The sequence below is a fragment of the Cyprinus carpio genome, chromosome A21, assembly GCF_018340385.1.
Source record: "Cyprinus carpio isolate SPL01 chromosome A21, ASM1834038v1, whole genome shotgun sequence".
NCBI lineage: Eukaryota > Metazoa > Chordata > Actinopteri > Cypriniformes > Cyprinidae > Cyprinus > Cyprinus carpio.
Window position 1 is genome coordinate 10,754,619 of NC_056592.1, and position 24,549 is coordinate 10,779,167.

Sequence of the window (24,549 nt, forward strand, 5' to 3'; positions counted from 1 at the left end):
CAGGTGGGTGTCAAACGTCAATTCTGTCACATGCAGCATTGAATCCTAGTTCCGCTTACTTGTTTGTTTGTTTATTATTACTATCAAACGTATTCCATCTAGTTTTGTCAAATATATATTGATAACTACGATGACAGAAATATATGACCATGTTTTACTGATGGTTGCAGTTGGCTCTGCTGGGTTGGCTGAAGACGGACAGTGTTGAGTGTAAGCAGCTGCTCACTGCGGTCACTGGGATGCAGGTGGCCCGTGAGCTTCTGGACAGACTCTCTGGGCAGAGCCGAATAGATGCTTACAGGGTAAAATGCATCTGTTATTTTGTTGACTTTACAAAAAGTATTGTGGCTGTACAGTATAAGTACGCTTTAATATAGATGAGGCCTTGGAAAATTGTAAAACAAAATTTCTTCAGCGTGATGATACCATTTCAGCTCTTTTCCAGAGTTATCTCTGCCATGAGAAAAAGATACGTGACTGACTGTACATATATATATAAATGCATACATACAGCTGTAATAGTTGTAAAATAAAAATGGTATGAGTTGAAAAATGTCATATTTAAAATGCATAATGAACATTATTTAAATTATCTATTATGAAGACTGATTTACAACCTGATATACTGTATAAGTAAAGTGTGTTATATATGGATTTATACATATCCATTCATTTATAAGTTTATTAATGGAATATTTAATGTGTCACAAATAAATTTAAATTTTTGTTATTTCAAAAACTTTTCAGAAAACTTGTGTATAGTTGTAGAAGTTTATGTTGTGAAATAATGAAGTGGGTAATGGGCAAAGTTTTTTATGTATGTATGGATTTATTTATTTAATTTTTAGAAAACCTACAAAAAAGATCAATACGTTTATTCATCAAAGATGCATTAAATTGATCAAAAGTGACAGTGAAGACTTTTACATAGTTACCAAGATGTGGTTCTAATGCTGTTCTTTTCATCAAAGGATCGTGAAAAAATTAACACACTGAAATATTAAGAAGCAAAAAAAAATGCATAAGGAATAAATTACATTTTAAAATATATTAACAAAAATGGTTTTAAATTGTAGTAACAATTCACAATATCACTGTTTTACTTTATTTGGATCAAATAAATGCAGCCTTGGTGAGCATAAGAAATTCTTTCAAAAATGTTTCCAACCCCAAATTTGGAATGGTAGTGTACATTTTTGCATTGCTTTATTTCAATTATGTACTTCACAGTTGTAGTGTAAATCGTGTATATTGTGTTGTTTTATACTTTACTAAATTGTATATAATCTTTTATGTAACGTTAGAAAGAATTCATTATGACAAATGTATTGTGAATGCTATCACAATCTAACCGATCTTATCCATTAAACCCAAAACATCATTTTTAATTAATTACAGAATGTATTACAGAACACATCCATGGTAGACCAGACAAACGTTTGTGACATGTGATGTTCTGCTTCCACAGAGGGAATGTATCCAGAGCATTGCTGACTATGTGAAGAAGAATCCCCGGGCTTCTCAGCGGGAGCTCAATGCCGAGGTTGAGAAGAACGTGCTGCTGTTTGCCTCTAGAGTTCAGGGACTAAATAGTGGCCACTGAACACGTCACTGCTGCACTGACCTTTACTACACTTCACTGACCAAAAATATCTCTCCCTCTCTCTTTTTGTATTTCAACAAATATATCTAACTTTATCTATATAATGTCATATGTTGAATTCTGCCCGTTTTTTTTTTCATAATCTTGAATATTTGTTTTTGTGGACAACATGTCAGCCTTTATTGTTTTTTTAAATGATATACATTAGAAATGCTGAATTGTACTGGTTGCTTTTTGTAACAGGATTTCTAATAAAAATGTTCCTGTGGTATTCACCTATAGTTAAGTTATACATAGAAAGACTTATCACATTTAATCTTATATTTCAAACCTAAAATAAAGGTGCTCATATCCAATCATGTCTTGTGTCATTAAAGTGCATTATACATATATAATTTTGAACAACGACTCATTCATTTACAGCAGGCCAGTTTGGAGAGCACTGATTTTTAACACATCAACAACAAAGAAAGACAAAGAGAACAGTCAGGTGGATGAAGAGAAAAGAGAGCGAGACTCCATAATGAGCTTTGGGCGATGACTATATTCATCACACAGCACCTGTGATGAATTACATTATGCAGATCACACTTCTCAGATCTCTTGATGACTTTAAAGACAGTGTAGCACTCAGAGCCCAAACCCATGATTAGCGCTGCAGCGTTTGGAATAATAGAAACGCAAGACATGGCTTTTGCTATCTTTTTGGTTTCACAGCAGCAGTTGCCAAAACACTTGTCTTCTGACAAGGACAAAGTTTATGAATAAAATACCACACACTCTTTTGATATAGCACCTGTCTGTCTCCACTGCACCTGGGCACTTACAAGCAAGGACCAATACTCTAATGATGGAGGAATAGTCTGGTGAGCTGGCAACCAAGATGAAAGGCAAGGGTGGGCTGGTCAGAGAGAACAAAGCAATGTCATCTCAGCCATCTAAGCACATCTCACATTAGAAAGAGAGTACCACGGCTATATTTTTGTCTGTCAGCATCAAACATAGCAATATTTTAATGTCAGTGAAGCAACAGGCAAATGGAGGTCTGTCAGTTGTTTAAAGCATTTATATTGTACTTGTTGAATGAATGTCCTTGAAGTTGCATTTTCAGAGAGAGATGATTGTAATGGGGTAGGAGGTGATTTGTGAGTGTTTAGGTATTTATCATGACAGTCCATAAGAACAAATTACCATGGTCACTATAATTTGCGTGCAAATGCCATTACTGATGTTTTCTCATTTTATGACATAAAATGTATTGTAAAAAAAAAAAAGGCTAACAGTTAAAATGCCAAGTTTAAAAATGTATTACAAATTACAAAAAAAGTACATTTTAATGGCGAAGATTTACAATGAACCGCTTTCATATCAGCAACTGTTGAAGTAAATGTAAATTAAGTCTGCCTTCCAATGTGTGTGTCAGCTCTCTGAAGATTATATGGTTGAGGGCTTGAAGCCTGAAAGCTTAAATTGCAGTAATCAATACGGTCACTCTGAATGTGTTTTAAAACCTAGTGAGCTGCCTGGTCAGCCTTTTATAGGAACCAAGTGCATTCAGAGCTTGTACGCACCCTTAACGCCCAAAATTGCAGTCTAGTGTTTCTTTTATGAATTACTTGTTTTTGTTGTTGTTTTTTTAATATTTCTTTGAGCTAGTATCGTTGTCTTTTTTTCTATAACTTGAAAAAACAAGGTGACAAAATGCTCTTACTGGCCTATTCTTTCTGTAGACCCTTGATGAATCAGTGAAAGAATCTTTTTAGGATTCAAAGGATTTGAGTCCCCACAAAAATCCCCACAACTACTACCTATATAGCTTGCTCGGCTCATGACATCTCTCTCTCTCTCTCTCTCTCTCGCTCTCTCGCTCTCGCTCTCTCAGTCACTACGCCTCAGCTGCATCATTCACTCACGGACTGCCAAGGATTCACACTTGCCATGAATATACGGCACCTATTAAGTTTAACTAAATGTTTTCACCACTTTGATTCTTTTACCTCTGTCCATTAACATAGCAATATTGTTTTGAGGACTATGGTGACATCAGCGGTGCTCTTCATCAAATATTAAATGTTAAATCAGGTAGGTAACCTTCAATTTCACCACTCTAAAAGTTTGTGATAAACAAACATTCATTATCACCTAAATTTGGAAAATGTGACCAACATTAATAATAGCCAACCATGTATGTGGATAGTAATCATTCATCTAATACATTTTTAATAATTTAAGTCTTAATAGTGCTATTTAAAAAATAAAATAAAATAGAATTGCAAAAAATGCAGAATGTATATAACTAGTCTAGTGTATATATTCACATTCACTGCCTAAAAGTGTATATATAGTGTAATATCTAGTGATCTTTGAAAAAAAAAAAAATACTAATAAGATGCTAATTAAATATGATACTAATGTACTGCTTAAATGTAATGCTTAATTAAATTTCCTTTCAATCCTTTTTTAACCAAAGTAGCAATATGTTTTTTTTTTTTTTTTTTTTTAGCCAGCTCAAGGATGATTTCACATCAAGACCACAATGTTATTACTGACTGGTGCGGCACCAGCTATACTTGGACAGTGAGATGGCAAAAGATAACAATCTTGCGCTTGTCTGCCTACTGTTACCTGCTAACCCAAAAGGTGTATCTTGAGGTCTTATTTTCTGGACCATGTGTCATTTTACCTGATAACCTTGCTTTGTACGATGGTGCCACTGGAGAAAGTGAAGCGATTATGAGTCCAGCAGAATGGTAATGGACATGAAAAACTTTGTCCGGTACACTTTTTCCCTCATTTTTGAACTGTATCTGAATGCAAGAGCAACATACAGTTTTCATGTGAATCTATACATCTTCTAAAGCCCATTGTGGTGAAGTCTATGTTTGTGTTTTGATTGAAAGTGTTTGTTTTCTTGTGTCTGTGTTAGTGGCTGTGCATGTTTGCTTGTTCTTGTCATTTCCTGCTGGTGATCAGAGTCATGCCACGTGGAAGAGATGTCAGCAACAGCTGTTGCCTCCCACTGCACCTGAATGAAGACAATGCCCGTTTTGGCTTGTTGGCGGCCCTCATCCTCCTCTACCTGCTGTGTGGGGCGGTGGTGTTCTCCGCACTCGAGCATCCCTCTGAGCTGCAGGCTCACAGATGCTGGGACCAACAGCTGGCTAATTTCACGGAGCAAAACAGCATAAACCTGAAATCCCTGCATGTCCTCCTAAAGCAATATGAGGAGGCCTTTGCTGCTGGCATCCGAGTGGACAAACTTAGGCCCCGCTGGGATTTCTCAGGAGCCTTCTACTTTGTTGCTACAGTGGTCTCCACTATTGGTGAGTTCATATAATGTTATCTATGCATTCCGATTTTCATAACTGCAAAAGAGAATTTACAGAAATCATAGTTTACACTTACACATTTGGCAGATGCTTTTAAAGAGACTTTTATTGCATTCAAAGTATCATATACAGTTTTTGTCAAGGCTGGAGCAAAACTCTACAGGACTGTGGCTCTCCAGGACCTACGTTGGCTATCTCTGATAAATATATATAATGCTAATAATGACTTCATTTACTTGCCCTTATGTCATTTGCTGTACTTTCCTTCTATGTAATTTTCTTTCTTCCAAAAAAAAAAAAAAAAAAACACTAAAAAACTAAACAAAACAATGCATAAGCACATTTGCATTGTATGACATTCCCCTCTGCTGTATCTTTGAAATCTTTCAAACTTGCCCCACCTCAAGATGCTCCCTGCCAGGTCTGACATGATGTAAAATGTAATTTGCTATTGCAACAAAATACAAAATACTCAAATTGAGTCCCCACGAGTATAAATTATACTTAAAAGACACACATATTGTATTTTTCTGCAGCTTTTGAGCTTGAAAACCTCTGGTGTACTTTCATTATATTTTTTAAAACTTTGTGTCCCACAGAAAACGTAAAACCATAGCAGTTTGAAGTGACATGAGGAGGGATAAAATATGTTTTTAAATAGGAATAAATTTATAAAAAATACATCAGCAAAACAGAACTTGTGTCCTGTTTCCTTCCAGGCTTTGGCATGACCACTCCCGTCACCATTGCAGGTAAGATCTTTTTGATATTCTATGGACTCATTGGCTGCGCAGCAACAATCCTCTTCTTCAACCTCTTCCTGGAGCGCATCATCACGATGTTGGCCTACATCATGCGCTGGTGTCACGAGCGACAACTGCGCCGCTCTGGCATGGGAGGAGAGGAGGCCAGGAGCGAGGACGACAGTCTGGAAGGTTGGAAACCATCAGTCTACTACGTAATGCTCATTCTGGGCATCGCCGCCCTGCTGATTGCATGCAGTGCTTCTGCGTTGTACTCTGCCATGGAGGACTGGGACTACTTTGAGTCCTTGTACTTCTGCTTCGTGGCCTTCAGCACCATTGGCTTCGGGGATGTGGTGAGCAGCCAGCGGGAGTTCTATAAAGCTCAGGAGGCCTACCGTTTAGGCAACTGCCTCTTCATCCTCATGGGTGTTTGTTGCATTTATTCCCTGTTCAATGTCATTTCCATCATTATCAAGCAGACGCTCAACTGGATCATCGGCAAACTGGACTCCAGGAGGGCTCGGTGTCCCTGCAGTGGCCGTCCACACAGAAGAAGAGGTCGGGCCTGCTGTTGCTTTCCATGCATTTCCAACCATCGGCACAACCACCAACCTCCACTGGGACATTCCCGGCAGAGGGTTCAAAAGCGCAACGCTGTGCACCCTGCCCCGGCTAACGAAGCGGCAGGAAAGCGCTTCACTAATGCATCAGTGGAAACAGTTTGTAATAGTGAGACTGATGTTGGCTTAGGACCAGATGGAGGTTATCTAACAGGGCGCAGACTGTCTGGAGAAATGATCTCAGTCAACGACTTTATGGCCAATAAGGTTTCTCTGGCCATTCTACAGAAGCAACTCTCAGAGACCGCTCACGGTAATCCAAGACAGAGCCACGTTCGCCAGAACGGCTTCTCCGGTGGAGTGGGCGCCTTTGCTATCATGAATAACCGCCTTCAGGAGACAAGTGTAGACAGGTAGCTCGGTCATACAAAGATGGCGTTGGATATTGCACATTAAAGATAACTTTCAGAACTGAAATGAGAATGGCTTTAAAATCCCTGAATCTGAATTGCATTTGAGTTGTGGTAACAAACAGGATCCGGAATTGTAATTCAAATTTGAATCAAAAGAAAGTAGAATTAAAATGAATTGAAATTCAAATAAGTGTAGCCTATATGACTAACCTTTAACTAAAAAAGCATTTTGTTTAAATTTGTTAATGAGATTAAAATTCTGTCATCATTTACTCACGCTCATGTCGTTCTAAACCCATCAAACTTTCATTCATCTTCGAAACACAGAAGAAGATATTTTTAATGAATAATATTCTTGTGGCAATAACAGCCTAAATTAAACCTGTTCATCATATAAATCGACTGGATTAAACCACTCAATTCACATGGATGATGTTTTATGAATTTATGAATAGTTTTGGTGACACTAACTTTTAATGGAGGGACAGAAATCTCGAAGCTTTCAATAAAAATAAATATATTTGTATTTCTAAGATGAACAAAACTCTTATGGGTTTGGAACAACATGAAGTTGAGTAAATGAAAGAATTTTCATTCATTTCGGTTTAACTATCCCTTTAGGACAAAATTTGAATGTTGGCTTGACAAAGCCTTAGTTGAAAGTTGTGGGGGAAAGTTTTATAAGTCTTATGGTCAGATAAATAGACAGATATATTTGAAAAGTATTCAGTAAATTCCTCTTCCTGTCATTCCAAATCAGATTCCTATTCAACTTTTTGGATAATTCAATTAAAATTCACATTCACTGCCTAAAAGACAGCAAATTCTTCAGGTCTGAATTTTTTCCCAACCCTGACTGAGAACTGCTCGCTGGAAAAATAAGTTAGCAGAGGTTTTAGCATTTATTAAAGATGTTAAGCGTAGGCTACATTCATTGTAATGCACAGTGCAGAGCAAATTAGATCAGATTAAAAAAGCCATTTACCTCTGGAGATCAGAAAGACGGTGAATGTTAGCATTTACTGTATGAGTGTCTTCGTTCTGAAGAGGAGACGGCTTTCAAAATGTTTTTTTTTTTTTTTTTTTTTACATCATTATAAATAAACCATGTTATTTTAATGGTAACATTACTTCTCAGAGTCACTTTGATGCTGAAGTGATTGGCTGGTGTGGTGAGCAATCACACTGTGCTTCTAGAGAGATCCTTTAACGGCTCTTCAAGAAAACAGACTGATTTTCGAGAGCCAGGCAGATGTAGACACAGCACTTACAGAGAGACAGTCCCCAGAGGAAGAAATACAAGTGTCAGTTGTCAAATCAAAGGAAGATGGTCAGTAATATTCACTGTTCACCGTCAGTGTAGAATAGAGTGTCTTATAAGAAACAAATTATCTAAAATTAATACTAATACACCGCAGTAAAGGTAATACACTGTCGTTAAAAATACGTGCAAATAGACTTTTAGCAAAAGGGATCAAATGTGATAGTATCATCAGTATTTAAAGGACAAACTAAGTCATCAGTATAGATTCTGTAGATATTGTATATTGTAAACACAAATAGTACTTATTTGTTAAATATTTATTTTGGTATCAACATTTATGTGTTTCAGATGTAGCTACTCATGCCCTTTATATCTGTGTAACAACAGCCTGTTGGTATTCATAGAGCTTTTTAAATCTGTTTCTGAGTGACACTATAGGCGTCTTTGTGACAAATACAAGGTTAGCAAATTGCAAAGGAGCGAGTCTCTACTGCCCCTTTGAGGATGACCGCGGTACTGCTTACTGTGGGTGTTACTCTTGTGTTGAAATCTGAGCTCAGCCACACACATTCACAACGTGTATGACTATAATTACCAACAGGCCATAAAGTCCCTTTATGTAGCAGGATGGACATTAATAAACTAAAACCTCATGAATGACTTGATCTGTTTGTTTTTATTACTCAAACTTCAACCTTTATGTTAGCACAAATATTGCACAATATCTGTAAAATGTGCACAAAGAAAGATCATTACACAACATGATAAAGCACTGCATCAGTTCATTTGCTAGTCATTAGGAAATGTCTTGTAATATTAACATGTTTATATATTGGCATAATTTCAAAAAGGTGAGTAAGGCGACACAGTACAGATCATGCAAACAGAGAAGAGCGTATTACAGGAAACAGGAAAAGTTGCACTCTGTGACTATATTATGAGCCTGTATAAACCAACATGTAAAAGTGCTTGTATTTAATGGAATTTGTTTTTAGGGATTTTATAATTTCAAGTTTGGTGTGAATTCTTAAATGGATTGTTCACCCAAAACTGAAAATTACCCAATGATTGACTCAACCTCAAGCTATCCTAGGTGTATATGACTTTCTTCTTTCAGACGAATACAATCTGAGTTATATTAAAAAGTGTCCTGGTTCTTCCATGCTTTTTGGTTGAAGCCCAAAAAAGTGCATCCATCCATCATAAAAACTGCTCTACACGGCTAATAAAGGTATTTTGAAGTTAATTGATGCGTTTGAAAAATACCATATTTAAAACTTTATAAGCCATAACCTTCAGCTAACTGTCATAAGCTCATTCATGAGAAAGCGGCATTCCAGCATATGATGTAGGCGTAGCATAATCTCCAGAGAGAATATGCTAGTCTCGCGAGTACCACGTTTTGTTTACAGCAAAGGAAAACCAGTCTTTTCTCAGCTTATATCAAAATCCTCTGACATATTTCTTTACAAATCCTCATTTGTCTTTACAAATCCCATAATTCGTGACTAGTATTTTGTTTTGCTTTTTCCTCTGTGCTTTTGTATTCGTCACTTCTCACTGGAGCTTACGCCATGCCTACGTCATATGCTGGAACTCCACTCTCTCGTGAACATGTGTGCAGCAGTTAGCGGAAGCTAAAGATTACAGTTTATAAAGTTTTAAATATGGATATTTTTCCTACAAAATGTATCGCTTCGCTTCAGAAGGCTTTTATTAACCCCCGGAGCCGTGTGAAGCACTTTTAATGATGGATGGATGCACTTTTTTGGGCTTTAAAATCTTGACACCCATTCACTGCCATTATAAAGCTTGAAAGAGCTTTTAATTAAGATCATGTTGCTCCAAACCTGTATCCTGTTGTTTCCTTTTCCTTTTATCAAACAAAAGACTATTTTTCCCCTAAACAAAATAATGGGCCATGCTTCTAAAAAGACTAAGCAGTAAAGGCAAGTAAATCATTTTTAGGTGAACTATTCCATTAATACATCAGCATAAGCTTGTCGCTAATTTACTGTTCCTCAGAATCCAGAGAGTTCTGTCAAGTTCTGCATTTTTTATTGTATCAATTTAAAAATGACCTGTTATATGCCAAAACTTTGTTGTCACTGCTTGAACACATTACCTGAGTATTGTCGAATGTAAGACTCATTGTATAGTAAGGAAAATACTGAACGTATCACAATCTAAAGAGTAAAAGTTATATAAAGTCATTATTGTCCTGCATTGTGGCACAACATTGCTTTTTGTAAGTTTCGTAATTTATGAAACACAAAAAGAAGGAAGTAGTTTTTTTTTTTTGCTGTCCAAAAAGATCTTTAAAGACATAAAACTGATCAGAAAACTGATCCCCAAACAAGCACATCCATTAAGCGTTTATGTAAGATGGTCTCTAATTGGCATCTGTAGGACTGAGTTCCTGAAAAGATACAAACGACAGGAATTCATATTAAAAATGCTTACGTTAACATTGCTTAAGTCATATTAAAAAACATTAAGTTAATGTACAGTAATGACAAAAGCAATATTAATATTACATTTTATTATAACATATAAAATGGATCTGCATAGAAGCTTACCTGGGCTAATCTAGATCGTTGTACCTCTTTCTGCTGATAGTATGCTGAAATTATACAGTTCCGTCTGCAAATGTCAAAAAATTATGATATTTCAAAGTTCAATCCACTGTTCTTTTAGCAGTCATTACAACTACATGTCATTTGAGCTCTACACAGGGAAGCTGCCTGTACTAAACAGACATTTGAATCTGAGAACAGCTGCTGTGTTCATGGGATATGACATCCTTTCATCTATAATCTAATAATCTGATGATTTTCTAATCTGTTACTATAGAACATGAGTCACTACATGAGAGTACCATTTGATGGCATGCAATAAAGTTTTAAGCATTTTGGAAGAATAAATTAACTCAAAATAAATTAACTTACTAATAAAAAGCAAAAACTATTCTATTATTCTATTAATAATGGTGTATTTTTCTAAATATTTTAAAGCAGTATATGAATATCCATATAGCCAGTCGCAGAAATTTTATTGAAATTATTGGTTTTCCTATTCACTTGATCTATCACTTTTATACAAGTTAATAATAATAATATTTATTATTATTATTAAATTAACTGCTTACATTATCAAATTAAATATAAGCCATCATATTTATCAATAATAATAATAATTCAATATCAATGAATATCAATTATAATAAATGCCTTTTTAATAACAACAACAATAATAATGGTAGAAAGATGAATAAGAATGCTTATTTAAGGTTTTCTGATTGTATTACAGATCCTGTTGGGAATAAACTGATTTAAAGCACTGGAACTGTGATTTATCTATTTCATGCAACAGCTGCATCTAAAAATGTTCATGTCAGTCTGTGAAATAAGTTTCAAACTTCTCTCAGACAGACAGTAAAGCATGATAGACAACATGCACTCACTTGCTCTGAAGGCCGCCCCCTGGTGGAAGTCCAGGAATCACTGTTGAAGCCAGTACTGTCAGAACTGAGAGCAGATCAGGCTCATCACCTCTTGCACTCAGCTCCTCGAATATCTCTGTCAAAGAAACATGTGTGCCAATGATTTCATTCCTCAAGCAGGCCGCTAGAGGACCATTTACTTTAACCGTTATATGACTCCATGATTTGAAAGGATTGCCATCTGTGACATAAGTCATGTACATCTTAAAAGCTACATAAAAAGAAGCCAGATTTAATCAGATGGTTTACCAGCTACTTTGGACTCCAGAAAGTCCTCCAGCTCAGCCTCCTGGTGCAGTGCTTCAGGTGACAGCTGGGGAGCGCCAGGGAAACAGACTAGAATGATGCTGATGTTATCAAGGCTCCCCTGTTAGAAATACATAAAAAGACATTCAGAAAGGGAAACGAAAGAAAGAAAATTATAATAATGTGTCTGCTATTTGATTTAATCGCTAAACTCAGCAGTATCGTTTTCCTCTGATGTTTCTTTAGATAGGGCAGGCATTAGCGTGATGCTATCAGCCACTCCTGAGGCTTTTGTTCTAAGGACAACTACCTCACGTTGATGATTAAGTAGATTGGAATTGGTGATGCTAATGCAGACCTTATCCTTCTTTTCTAAGGGATGTTGTTGGTTGTCTATCCCCACATAACACAATGCTAGGCAGAATGCTGTAATCTGCTCACACCATGGCTACAAGTAGTTTGCTCTGTTACAGCTTAGTGGCTGAGTACAGCCTCGCTTTGAGATGGTGGACGAAAGTGCAGTCATGACAGAGCAGAGATCTGGCTTACTGTGGAGAGAAAGATGTTGACATTTTCAGGTCAGCGCATATCCTTTTCTGCAGCCTAAAGGCCATTCTGTATTTCTCTTATGTAATGTAACAGCCTGGCTGAAGTCAGCTTTGGATGCCATAGTCAAGAGAGTCCATATTTAAGATGTAGTTCATATTTTCAATTATTTCAGAAGGAGCATGTGACACTGAAGACTGGAGTAATTTAGCTTTGCATCACAAGTTTTAAATGACATTTAAAAATATATACAAATAGAAAATAGTTATTATAAAAATTGCAATATTTCACAAGATTACTGTCTTTACTGTATTTTTGATCAAATAAATGCAGCCCTGGTAAGCATAAGATATTTCATTGAAAATTTTAAAAATCACGTTTCCAAACTTTTGACAAGTCCTATATATATATAATTTTTAGACCAAAAATTTTATGTCATATAAGCAATTAAACCGTATCAAAATTATATTTTAAATCTTTTTAAATAAACAAATTTATATTTTCACCCACATTTCTGCAGTGTTTAAAGTGATATGACATAACATGAATAAAGCAGTGAAGCTGGCATTAGATTTTCTGTAAGTTGCTATCTAGGGGCTCTCACTAGAACACATGCTGGAACTCAAAGACATTCAGAAATCCCAAAACTGCAATGGGAAAAGAGACTTGCAGGGGTTTGAGGAGAAACATAGATTTGGACCAAGTAATTGAAAACAGAGTGAAAACAGTCTAGAAATCTTCTACTAACCTTATAGAGGCAAAGGTCAATGACTTGGGAGCAGACCTCTCTCAGGTCTGTGCAGACATGAAGTCGGCTGTGTATGAAGGCACAGAGCTCTTCATTAGTGACAGTGTCCCACACACCATCGCAGGCCAGAACCAGAAACTCATCTGCTGGCGAGCGTTCCACAGCAGACACTTCTGGCTCTGGCGATACCATCTGTTCTGTGACTGGCAGCCACTCAGCTGTCTTGTAACTGAAGTCTCCCAGCGCCCGGGAGACTGCCAGCGAGCCGTTCACACGCTGCACAATCACCGATCCTCCAGCGTTCTCTATCCTCTCCCTCTCTCCGGGGCTGAAGGGCTTGTGGTCTTCTGTCGAGAAGGCCACCCGCCCCGCACGGCACAAGACTGCCCGAGAGTCCCCGCAGTTCACAAAGTAGATGTGGTGTGGAGTGATAGCGGTGGCAACCACAGTTGTCCCTCCGCGTTCCCACCCCTCACGGCAGGCCATGGCATGAAGGTGTTTGTCCATGAGAAAGAAGCCCTCCTTGATGCCCTCAGTGACCCTTTCTACATCCTCACCTGCTCGGATTTTGCCTGAGAAGGAACAGCTTATGTCACTAAATAACCAACACAATCTAGTCCACCGTTAACTGTGCAAGGCCTTTTGGTGACTTCAAACAGATCACGTTTGAATGTTCGCAAAGACAAATCTAAAAGCTTCATTAGAGAAGATTGCAAGGACATTATGCAACATCTAATTGCTTTAGGAACATGTTGTACGCCACAATTAACTTATCAGATTTAAGTCATAATGTTGCTGAGGCTTTGGATGTACAGTAGGTCTGCAAATAAATCCAATCTGATGAGATCCTCTTGGATCCATTCTAAAGAGATCAATAAGATTTCCCACGTGATGTAATTTCTGTTTCTCATCAAAAGCCACTTAGTCATGAGGTTTGCCATGCTCTCGTATGATTATCGATGTACAAATATAGTATAAGCCAAAAAGATACAAGAAGTCCTACTGTATGTAGGACAGCTTGTTGCTCACCTGTGCCCAGAATGTGGTCCAGCAGGTTTTGGGAACAGTGTTGGGCCACCGCGCTCCCTGCATGCCCATCATACACAGCGAAGAACCCCCAGCGGGCCAGTTCCCCTCCTAGCTGAGGGAAGCAGTTGTGGAAATCTTCCATGTGGGCTCTCCATCCCTGCATGCTGGCCAGGGCGTAGGTAAGTCCCCAGGAGGCACAGCCCTCTTGCATGTGCTTGTCCAGAACCGGTCGGTCCAAGTAGGGGCTAGGGATGACCCCTTCTTCTTCTCCTCCCTCTTCGCCTTCAGACAGCTCCCCTGCGCCTCCCCCTCGCCCCCCTTTGAAAAAGGAGGTGACCCTTTTCTCGGTCTCCTTCACCAGCTGCCTTACAAAAGCAGGCATTTCCACGCTTCCTTTCCTTGATGTCCTCATGATGTCTTTTTTTTTTCTGCACTCGTGTGTATCTGTTCACGGCCTCCACCCTGTGCTGTAGCTTGCTGGCTTTGGTTCGGATGTGTGCTGTCTTGCTGCTCAGGGCCTTCACAGCATTATCTCCCGAGAGGCTGATTCTGCACCTTGAAGCATCCTCGAATGATCCAATGTAGAATGGTTGATTTTTCCTTCTGTCACTCTACCCATTGCTAGACATATCACTGAGATCTAATCTATCTGCACTCATAGTAGCTCTTTCCAATTTGATCCATTTTTGTTGCCTTCCTCCTCTATATGTCAGTGATATTTCCTCTCTCTAAGATTTCTCTCTGTCTGAGCCCGTTATTTTCCTGTCATCTCTCTGATTGGCTGAGCTATTTCTATGCACCAATCATCTCGCAGTGTCCTCCCTCTTTTTGTACACACCGACATGCAATCCTTTCACAGAGTGGCTCTCTCTCTTTCACATGTTCAGTGCCTCTCTCTCTCCCTCCCTTCCTCATTTTCTCCTCTCGAACTCCCTCTGTTAATCATCTCTGCTGAACATTTGATAATTTTGCATTACCTAACATGCACAAATTGATGTGCATAACAGATTTTCACAGTAGCCCAGTAAGAGAGAATGACAGAGAGAGAGAAGGCACATAGTACACTCTTCTTAATGTTACAGCAGATTCAGTGATTCATATTAAAGAACATGAATTGCCTTAAGGAGAATTTATGAATGTCATATTCAAATATGAACTTGGGAGACTCTAACAAAGGTTGATTCAGAAAGATTAGTGGATTATGTAAATCAAAAATGCCTTCATAAACAATCTTACATAACAGGCTATTTTTGTCTTTTTAACTCTTTTTTTTTTGTGGGTCTATGAAATGATGCACACAAAAATTAATAAATGTGTTTGATGGCAGAATGATTATTGCATCAGATATTTGTAGTACTGACTCCACTGCTGGGCCAAGCAACCTAAAAAACAAACAAACAAACAAAAAAACATAAAATGAAGAAATAATTTGATTACAATATTAAAATAATTTAAGTTTAGATTTTTAAAAACATTTTAATTTTTTTCTAGTCTTTTCATCAATACCTTAATTTGATATGATCATGTTTATATTATCTATATGATTTCTATCATCATAAATTATAAAATAATTATCATAAATTACCATACATTATTATTCTACCTACTATTATTGTTGTTATAAATTAAACAATTCGGTAAATTTATTTTTCCAATATATTTATAAATTATGTATTCCACACTTGTATTGTATCATTATGGGGACATTCCATGATTTTTATACTGCACACACTGTATTTTCTACCATATACACACCATAACCCTACACATAAACCTTTCTGCATTTTTAGATGTTCAAAACACTTAATTCTTTATGATATATAAGCTTGTTTCTTCATGGAGACCTAAAAAAATGTCCCCACAAGGTCACACATCTTCAGCTGGGTGCTAAAGGCCAGCGCTTTTCACAGCATTTGAGAAGATAAAGCACAGCGCTCTTTGAGAAACATCCGAGTAATTTGCTTGTATCTAAGGTTAGCCATCTCCCTCAAGATAAAGACTACACTACACACCGACATATGCTGACGTCTCAGGTTCCTTAACTTAAGCTCTGAACGGCCCATGAGGAAGGATAGCTGTATGTGTGTTTATCAAGATGGGGTGTCCAAGAGGTTGAGATATTATTAGGTCAGGCCAGCCCCTTCTGCTGACAACGCTAGGATGGCCAAAAAAAGCCCAGAGGGTTCGCGGAGCACCGGGAGGAGAGGGGGTTTGGTGTGGAAGCAGCAGAAATGGCCAGCAAAGGTGAGAGTCTTATGCTGCGCTGGGATCGAGCTCTCCTGAGCTATATTGTTTACACATGTAATGTGCTGGTATGCGAAACGCAGGTTGGCAGTAACTGAGGGGGGGTGGGGGGAGGTTAGGAGATCAGATTAAAGTTGAGTGGTGTACACTGCTGACTGGTCAGCACATCAAACAGGACTTCCCAGTGGGAGCTTGGCAGGCTGATGGGAAATCTAATGGATGGACTGCCTTCCGGAGCCGACCAATGCATGACTCTAGGATTTTGAGGCAAAAAAGGAGACATTGATGTCTGAATGAAGGAGGTGAGACTTCTCTCAGTCTTATTTTGGCAGTGCTGGCAGACGTCTCCCCGGAGAGATTCAATCTGACCCCGCCATGTTAGGCTGCAATAAATTGCATTAGCACGAGTGAAGGCCACGTGGAAGATTTCATGCAGAGGGTTTGGACTGATATGATAAAGGCTCTTTCAGCTTTACACCAGTGTGCGCCACAGCACATATTTGCACCTGCGTTTGGAGGATAATCAGAATCAACAGCTGTTGGGGTCTGTTGGCTTCACAGGGGAAGGGGCGTGTGAATGCACACTGCCATTAGCTGTTCCACAGTTTTCTGCACTCTCTGACACGAAGGCTTCTTGTCTATTTATGTCATGTGTTTGTCTCAGAGAAAAACTTTTGTTTCAGATTAGTGCTGTACGTTCATGTGCAAAAATGAATGTGTTTGCAGACTTGACATGTTTGGCCTGAGGTGTATAATGTGACGAAGCTTTGTTGGACAAATGTGGCTTCAACAAGTGTTTCTGGCAGAGTCAGCTTACTAGATTACTTTTACTTTTTAAATTTCAATTCACAGTCAAGTCCTTGACAACTTCAAGGCCACTCCTGTGGATTTGAGAATTTTAGAATTTCACTTTTTCTTTTCTGTCCTTTTGCAGTTGTTTTCATATTCCACTGAGCCTTGCTCATTCTTTGATTGTGCTGTGCGAGTGTTTTCACCCTGCTTCACATGGCCTTTTTGTCACAAATAGGCACATATTGCCTATTTTTAATATTTTGTTTTTGGATACCCTTATGAAAATGAAGTTTATTCAAGTGTGCTATTAGTATACTTCTTGTAATCTAAAAATAGGAAAGTATGCTTTTAGTTTACTTTTTATGTACTTCTCAGAAATGGGCTTTATGTAATCCTCAGAAATATACTTAAAATGACATTTAAGTATACTTGACTTATACTTACAAAAAAGTCTAAATATATTTGAGCTATACTTGTGCTCCTAGAATCCGTGTTTTTCATTGCTATACGGTAGAGGGCGCTAGTACACATCTTCCGTACAGAATTAAAAAAAAAACACAAGTGAAGAAGAAAAAGAAACAACAGATACTAACACATTTAATCTAACACAATCATCTGACATGAAACAGCATCAGAACTGTAACATTATGGAATAAAATGTCGACCAATGAAGAGCTAATAATTACAGTAAAGCTTTGGGGTGTTGATCGACTCCATCTATGTTTTGATTATCATTCTGAATCCAATTCATAGTCTTTTTTCAGCTTTATGTTCAAAATGTTATTTCTATTTTTTATGAAACTTTCCCACATTAAAATGTTTAAAAAAGAATGCATGAAGCTAGAATAACATGTTTTTGTTTACAAGTAGATACCCTGTTCTTTCTTTGGATGTTTTGTATGTTCAGATATTCATATAACAAAATATATACAAATTAAAACCTAAATAGGGACATAGTAGTATACTTAAAGTATGATGTAAAGTTTACTTATGAGTATACTTGCAGTATAAAACTACTAAACTAGTAGTTTACTGAGACTATACTTCAAAGTGTACTAAGTATTAAATTAGTAAACTATCAGTATACCTATAAGTTCACTTTTAGTATAATTGCAGTACAAACTACAAACATAGAGGTAAACTACTTGTTACTGTTATACTTAAAGTATACTTAAAAGTATACTTTTATATACTAGAAAGTGGGCCAATTTAGTCCCAAGGAGTATTGAAACAGTAAACTTACAAGTATACTACTAGAACACTGATATTTGTATACTTGCTACATAAAGTATACTTAAAAATATACTTGAACTTTACTTAAGTATACTTAATAAAATAAACTTGAAGTATACTACTTTTTGGTAAGGGTAGTCACTATATGAACTCTACCCCTCCCATTACTATTAGATCAGTTCTACACAAAGAAAGTTAGAAACTGGGTGACTGAATGACATTATCACTATTCTTTAAAAGCATATTGAAATAGACAGTTTAACAATGGTAATACTGGGTAATGATCACACTTCAATCTCATTTTATAAAATTTCTAAATACAGATGCAGATGTTTATATATTCACATATGGCATCACTATTGGCATCTTATTTTTTTCTCTCCTCTGTTAAACTTGATAAATTACCAGATTACACATTAAGGTAAAAGAGAAACTTACTTGTTGTCTTTTTGAAACAGAGAGATAATTGAACTGAAACAACATTAAGGGACACAGGAAAATCAAGTTTTTTTTTTTCAATAATTAACGTGTCATTTTCATAATAGTGCTTGGACAATAAGATGACAGAGTAAACACTGCGTGAATATAAATTTCCTTCTTTTATCAAATCAAAAGGCCTATGAATCGAACAGCCCAGAGTGAGGGATAGACTTATTTCCTTATCCTTTTTCTGAATTTTAATTTTATGAAACTTTTAAATAATATAAATAATTTTGTTTACATTCAAAAGAGAAAAGACACAAAATGGATATTTTATTTAAAATATCATAAACTATTAATTCTAAGGTGAATCCATTCAACTAAAGTTTGTGGCCTAACTCAAAGGATGGAGGAAAATCTGCATTTGTAATTTGATTTTACCACAAAAAAAAAAATGACCAGACATCCTGTGCAAACATGCATATATGACCACCCAAATACTCCACCACACATCCCCCCGCCGCGTCCCCCTTTAAGACCAACTACAAAGTAGTACTGCATGGTCATTGCATTTCTCCCTCAGTCTCTTTTTCTCTATCTTTTCATTATTCTGCCTGACTATGCCTCTGTTATTTCCCTGACATCTCACATAAATTTTTCTTACCCTCCATAGTGTTGGATCTGTTATACTGGCGGGATGTGGGGACCACCGGGCTGGTGTTTACAGGTTTGGTTGTGGGTTTGGCTTGTTTGTTCCAGCTCAGTGCCATCACGATCCTGTCCAACCTCGGTTTGGGCATTATGGCCTTCACCCTCTCTGTACGCTTACTCTACAAAGCCATGACGCTTGTCCGCCTCAGTGATGGATCTCATCCCTTTCAGTGAGTATGCTGTAAAACAAATAACATGTTTCTACACAGCCATAACCCTAAAGGTGTAACTGACATGCATACTGTACCTCTTGCAGTAGATGGAGTAGGAGTAGTCTCGTCAGTGTTTGCATACGAGTCGATTAGTTCACTAATTCATTCAACAATCAAACAAGTGTAATTGTAGTGTGCTATGAAAACAACAGCACTCTTGTTTGTGTGATAGTGCTTATACAGTTACAGACCCCCAGTCTGACTCTTTTGCAAGCTGGTTTGAATGGATGAGTTCTCTCTGATGTAGTCTATATCAAGTTGATCATGGGTTAAAATATAAATATTAAAATATTAATTCTTGAGATGCATAACAGATATGCAGATTTAAAACAAATGTTGAATGATCTGGCAGGAGCTCGATGGAGGGAAAAGCATCTCAAATAAGTCTGGATTAATACATGTAATCTTTCTCAGCTGGTCCACTTTTCTTTATTTAAAAAGGTCATATTTGGATGAGGACTGTACGCTGACAGATGAGGACACAGTTCGCATGGCGGAACAAATCGTTCTGCTGATTGCTACGGCTGTCACCGAGTTGAAGAGGCTGTTCTTCATCAATAGCATCATGGACTCAGCGAAGGTCTCACACACATCTTAAATATCTCACCTCAGCTACACCAAGCAATTTTTATGCTTTTACTGCAATTTATGGCCTACTTTCACTACATCAGGGGATAGTACTCACTTACGTAATTAGTCCTGGTATGAGCTAATACCATGTGCTTTCATTCCCAAAGGCAAAGGTTCTGTGAGAATAAGCACAAGTGAAAGTAAAGAAATTCATATTTGGAAAATAATAATTGACCTTTATTAGCATAAGAACATAACGCTCCTACTGTATAGCAGGGTGCTAGCAATAGACTCAATTCCCAGTGAACACAAATACTGATAAAAAATATATAGGCTACCTTTAATGTACTTTTAATCTATTTGGATAAATGCATCTAAATGTAAATATGATTGAAATCTAAAGTAAAATGATTTAGAATTAAATATAATGCTTTTATCTGAATGATTTTTTTTATTTGTTTGTGTAGCTTGTTGTGTTCCTGTATTTGTTGACTTATGTGGGGGTCCAAACCAATGGTCTTACGTTGATTATGACAGGTAAGGGTATCCTGTTGAAATTTGTAAAGATTTATGACCAATCATAGCTGACGCTATTTTTGACCTAATGTCAGTAACAATACAGCTGAAAACATTTAGTCAGAGTGAACTGGATCATACCTTATCAAGTATTACTGCTTTGTCATGATGATACATTATATTAATGTTATATTAATGTACAGTAATTCTTTCACCTCTGAACAGGTGTGATATGTGCTTTCTCTCTTCCACTCTTGTACAAACTTCAACAGGTAAGTGTGTTTTTGGACTTTACACACAGGCCTATATTAAAAAAAAAAAAAAAAAAAAAAAAAAAAACAACAACTAAAAAAAAAAAAAAAAAAAAAAAAAAAACAACCTTTAAGCTTTCTCGGCTATATGCATTGGTCAAAATGTGTTTAGAAACTATAGATGTATGTTAGTTAACATCAGGAATTGCCCCTTCCCCTCAACCAGAAATGCACTTATTATCAGATCTCACTATTTTATCCAAATAGATTCACATCATAGGCTACTTCAGACTTAACACTTATTTTTTGTTTTCATTTTTGACAGGGAAGGATTGACAAGATTGTCAAAGCCATCAAAAAACTTGTTGAAAAAGTCACAGAAATGTAAGTGTTCATCATTCTGACATGAGCCGCAATGAAGATGATTCAAAGTGAGCCAGGAAAAAATAAAGCCTATATTTCAAAGGAATAGTTCACCCCAAAATTCAAAATTGCTGAAGATTTATTCACATTTACTCACTCTCAGTCCATGCAAGGTGTAGACTTATCTGTCTCCTCATCAGAAAAGATTTGGAGAAATTTAGCATTACATGACTTGCTCATAAATGAATCATCCGCAGTGAATGGATGCTGTCAGAATGAGATTTCAAACAGCTGATAAAAAAATCTAAATAATCCACAAGTAATTTACGTGACTCCAGTCCAGCAATTAATGTCTTGTGAAGCAAAAAGATGCATGTCTGTAATAAACAAATCTAAGGTGTTTTAACATTAAACAGTCACTTTTGATCAAAATAATCCATAATCCACAATAGCATTTGCTCCAGTGAAAAAGTTCACCACCTGTTTGAGATCAAAATCACATCAAAATCCACAGACATATTTTTTTTAAGAGAACTTTTTTTTTTAAGCTAAAAACATCATAATGTGGATTTGTATGTTACAAACACAGAGCTTTTCACTTCACAAGATGCTAATTGGAAATGGACAGGATTGGAATAGCTTACTTGGACTCCCATTCTGGCGGCACCCATTCACTGCAGAGGATCTACTGGTGAGGAAATGGTGTAATGGTACATTTCTCCAAATCTGTTCCGATGAAGAAACAAACTCATCTACATCTTGGATGGCCAGAGAATCAGTAAATTTTCAGCAGTTTTTCATTTTTGGGTGCACTGTTCCTTTAAGTGTATATTAATCCAAATGTTTATTTTCTCCTATAGACACAAATTATTATCAAACCACATTCTTTATGACTTTAATCATCTAAAATGATTTACTTTCTTTAATTGATCATATTTGTTCTCTTTGCCACTCCTTTCACATTTCTCTTTTCTAGAGTTGATCTTGTGATTTCTCTGGCCAAACCTCCACCAGCCCCAGCACCTTCTCCTGCCCCCACACCAAAACATAAACAGAAGACTAAATGAAGGGGAGGGAGAGAGAGAGATGGGGGTGAGGAGCAGAAACGTGGAGTACACTGAACAAACAAAGTCTTATGGTGCAGCTGTGGCCCGGCGAGTTCAGCAGGGTCGGGGGATTGGGGGTTATGAACGAGTGTTATGTTTTACACTACGTTTCTTATGGTGCTAGAAGAACCTTCAATAGGTCTTCTGAAAGGAATTAAACAACAGACTTCAGTCAAGAGAAGTCCAGGTGTATGCGTAATGTATTCTTTTTAACTCAAATTTTCAAACTATATACAGCTGTGTAATATTTATTAGTTTATTTTGCCCAACAAGGCTTTTTTTTCTACTGATTTTCATAGAAAAAGTTGAATCTAGTGGCAGCTGCTAGTATGTTTTTGTCCACTAGAGGGTACAATGACACCATACAATCACAGCAGTTCTGGGTCAGGACAGAATGTTGCAGAAATTCTGTCATGTTAATTTGTTTAAACTTGTCTAAAATCACAATCACCAATAGGATCATGCTTGTAATTTGGGTTTAATATTCAATACTGAATGTTTCAAGTTACAGAGCAATTCAAAACTAATTTATAAGTTACTTTAAAACAAGTGTTTTGCTTGCCCGACTTTGCACATATTTTGTGCAACATGTCCCCCAGTAAACACATGTTTTCAGTGTTATTTGCCTTATTTTGTATTTGACAACACACAAAGCATCACATCATATATTTTCAGCTTTGCACAGAAATGCTTCTTCTTTTGTGGGAAATAAGCAGCTGCTAAGGATGCTTTGAGAAGAGTCCTAGGAACGGCAATTTCAAAACATTCAGTTACATACTGTTTGCAGATGACAATCTAATGCTGAACAGAAACAAATATAGGATGCCTTTTGATGTTCAAATACTTCCATGCTAGAATGGTGATAAACAAAATCTGGTAATCGTCTTCACAGGCTTTTAAGAGAGTATCTGTACCATCCGTAAAATCACATTGCTTCGAAATTTATGGAGGGGACTGTTTAGAAAGCACGAAAAGAACATCTTGCACACTATGGGAAGACAGTTTCATGCGCACTGCAGGAACACTCAGGGATGTAAGGGAAAAAAAATACTCCACTGACAAGAACAGTGGCACTCGGAGGAACATTTTGTATTCATTGCTGTTTTAAATAACCTATATTAGATTGACTTTGGCTTTAAACTGCCCCTGTGTGTCATTGTTTGTTAGATGGCAGTAGTGGGAAATCTCTAAATGAGGATATGAAGAAAAATTACATTTAAGAAGTTGTTCACTTCATTAAGCTATTCAAATTTATTAAATGCTCTGTCTGGTTGGATCATTGCTGAATTGTCTATCTGCTGACTCCATTCCAGCATGGCTATAATGATTGTTTGGTTTTTTTTTTTTTTTTTCTTTTTTTTTTGACTCTCGTTGAAGTTCAGATGTGTACAATCACAAAAGAGATAAATATAAAATATTTATTTTAGATTATTATAGGCTATATAAGGTTAATATACATGTATGTATATATATATATATATATATATATATAGAGAGAGAGAGAGAGAGAGAGAGAGAGAGAGAGAGAGAGAGAGAGAGAGAGAGAGAGATGGAATATGATGAACTGACCATCATTTTCAATACATTTTCATTTGCAGCCAAATATCCTTCATGGCATGTTTAAATAAGCAAATTGCATAACATAGACTCCCCCGAACTTCCTCATATCATCAAACCATTCTTCTCTTTGAGTCAGTCTTTCATTTTTATTTTATTTTATGTATTTATTTCTTACTCTTCTTCTACTGATCCTGAATGCATAAATACACTTTTGGCTTAGATAAGTGATGTATAATAAATTGAACAATAGTGAAAACACAAAACTAAAGTTTGTAATTTATCATAATTTTTGACAAGCAAGGTTCACACACAATCTTGTACATAATGTGAGTTAAGTTTTAAGCACCCAAAATTAAAAATAACCCCCTTAACAAAAAGCAAAAAAATAAGAAGGATAATAAGCAATAACTTATCACAAAACAAAAAACAAAAAGCATAAAAAGCAATAAACATACCTTCCAAGATGACATCCTCATAGATGATTCTGCCAACACGTTTTGGGATTGTGGTTGTATAAAAGTGGCAGAGGGAAATGAGTACGTCAGCATGAATGAGCTCTACTTCTCACATTTGCCCAGAAACATC

At 36.8% G+C, this 24,549-nt stretch overlaps 3 protein-coding genes across 3 annotated transcripts; 2 read left to right on the plus strand and 1 right to left on the minus strand.

Annotated features, from left to right (window-relative positions):
- Positions 1 to 3,521: 3,521 nt before the first annotated feature.
- On the plus strand, positions 3,522 to 7,671 carry LOC109046129 (potassium channel subfamily K member 13-like). The gene is made up of 3 exons (XM_042778972.1): positions 3,522 to 3,685; positions 4,107 to 4,926; positions 5,652 to 7,671. The coding sequence occupies exons 2-3, from the start codon at positions 4,539 to 4,541 to the stop codon at positions 6,653 to 6,655; spliced, it is 1,392 nt and encodes a 463-aa protein (XP_042634906.1). The 5' UTR covers positions 3,522 to 3,685; positions 4,107 to 4,538; the 3' UTR covers positions 6,656 to 7,671.
- Positions 7,672 to 10,217: 2,546 nt separating this feature from the next.
- LOC109045868 (protein phosphatase 1A-like) lies at positions 10,218 to 14,750 on the minus strand. Its single transcript, XM_042778973.1, has 6 exons — positions 13,987 to 14,750; positions 12,958 to 13,529; positions 11,667 to 11,784; positions 11,379 to 11,493; positions 10,495 to 10,558; positions 10,218 to 10,334 (listed from the first exon to the last, which is right to left on the minus strand). Exons 1-6 carry the CDS (start codon positions 14,396 to 14,398, stop codon positions 10,308 to 10,310), a joined length of 1,308 nt encoding a protein of 435 aa, XP_042634907.1. The 5' UTR covers positions 14,399 to 14,750; the 3' UTR covers positions 10,218 to 10,307.
- A 1,359-nt stretch (positions 14,751 to 16,109) lies between these two features.
- On the plus strand, positions 16,110 to 23,025 carry LOC109045872 (reticulon-2-like). Its single transcript, XM_042778974.1, has 7 exons — positions 16,110 to 16,230; positions 19,349 to 19,556; positions 20,040 to 20,178; positions 20,636 to 20,705; positions 20,910 to 20,956; positions 21,261 to 21,319; positions 22,275 to 23,025. Exons 1-7 carry the CDS (start codon positions 16,218 to 16,220, stop codon positions 22,363 to 22,365), a joined length of 627 nt encoding a protein of 208 aa, XP_042634908.1. The 5' UTR covers positions 16,110 to 16,217; the 3' UTR covers positions 22,366 to 23,025.
- The last annotated feature ends 1,524 nt before the right edge of the window (positions 23,026 to 24,549 follow it).

Excerpts from the sequence above, each read along its gene's own strand:
- LOC109045872 (XM_042778974.1), top strand. Across the intron at positions 19,557-20,039 it reads GATGGATCTCATCCCTTTCA|GTCATATTTGGATGAGGACT; the intron begins GTGAGTATGCTG and ends TTATTTAAAAAG. Across the intron at positions 20,957-21,260 it reads TCTTGTACAAACTTCAACAG|GGAAGGATTGACAAGATTGT; the intron begins GTAAGTGTGTTT and ends CATTTTTGACAG.
- LOC109046129 (XM_042778972.1), top strand. The coding sequence starts at position 4,539 with ATGTTTGCTTGTTCTTGTCATTTCCTGCTGGTGATCAGAGTCATGCCA. Across the intron at positions 4,927-5,651 it reads TACAGTGGTCTCCACTATTG|GCTTTGGCATGACCACTCCC; the intron begins GTGAGTTCATAT and ends GTTTCCTTCCAG.
- LOC109045868 (XM_042778973.1), bottom strand. The coding sequence starts at position 14,398 with ATGAGGACATCAAGGAAAGGAAGCGTGGAAATGCCTGCTTTTGTAAGG. Across the intron at positions 13,530-13,986 it reads GGACCACATTCTGGGCACAG|GCAAAATCCGAGCAGGTGAG; the intron begins GTGAGCAACAAG and ends GTTCCTTCTCAG. Across the intron at positions 10,559-11,378 it reads GGGGGCGGCCTTCAGAGCAA|ACGGAACTGTATAATTTCAG; the intron begins GTGAGTGCATGT and ends TGACATTTGCAG.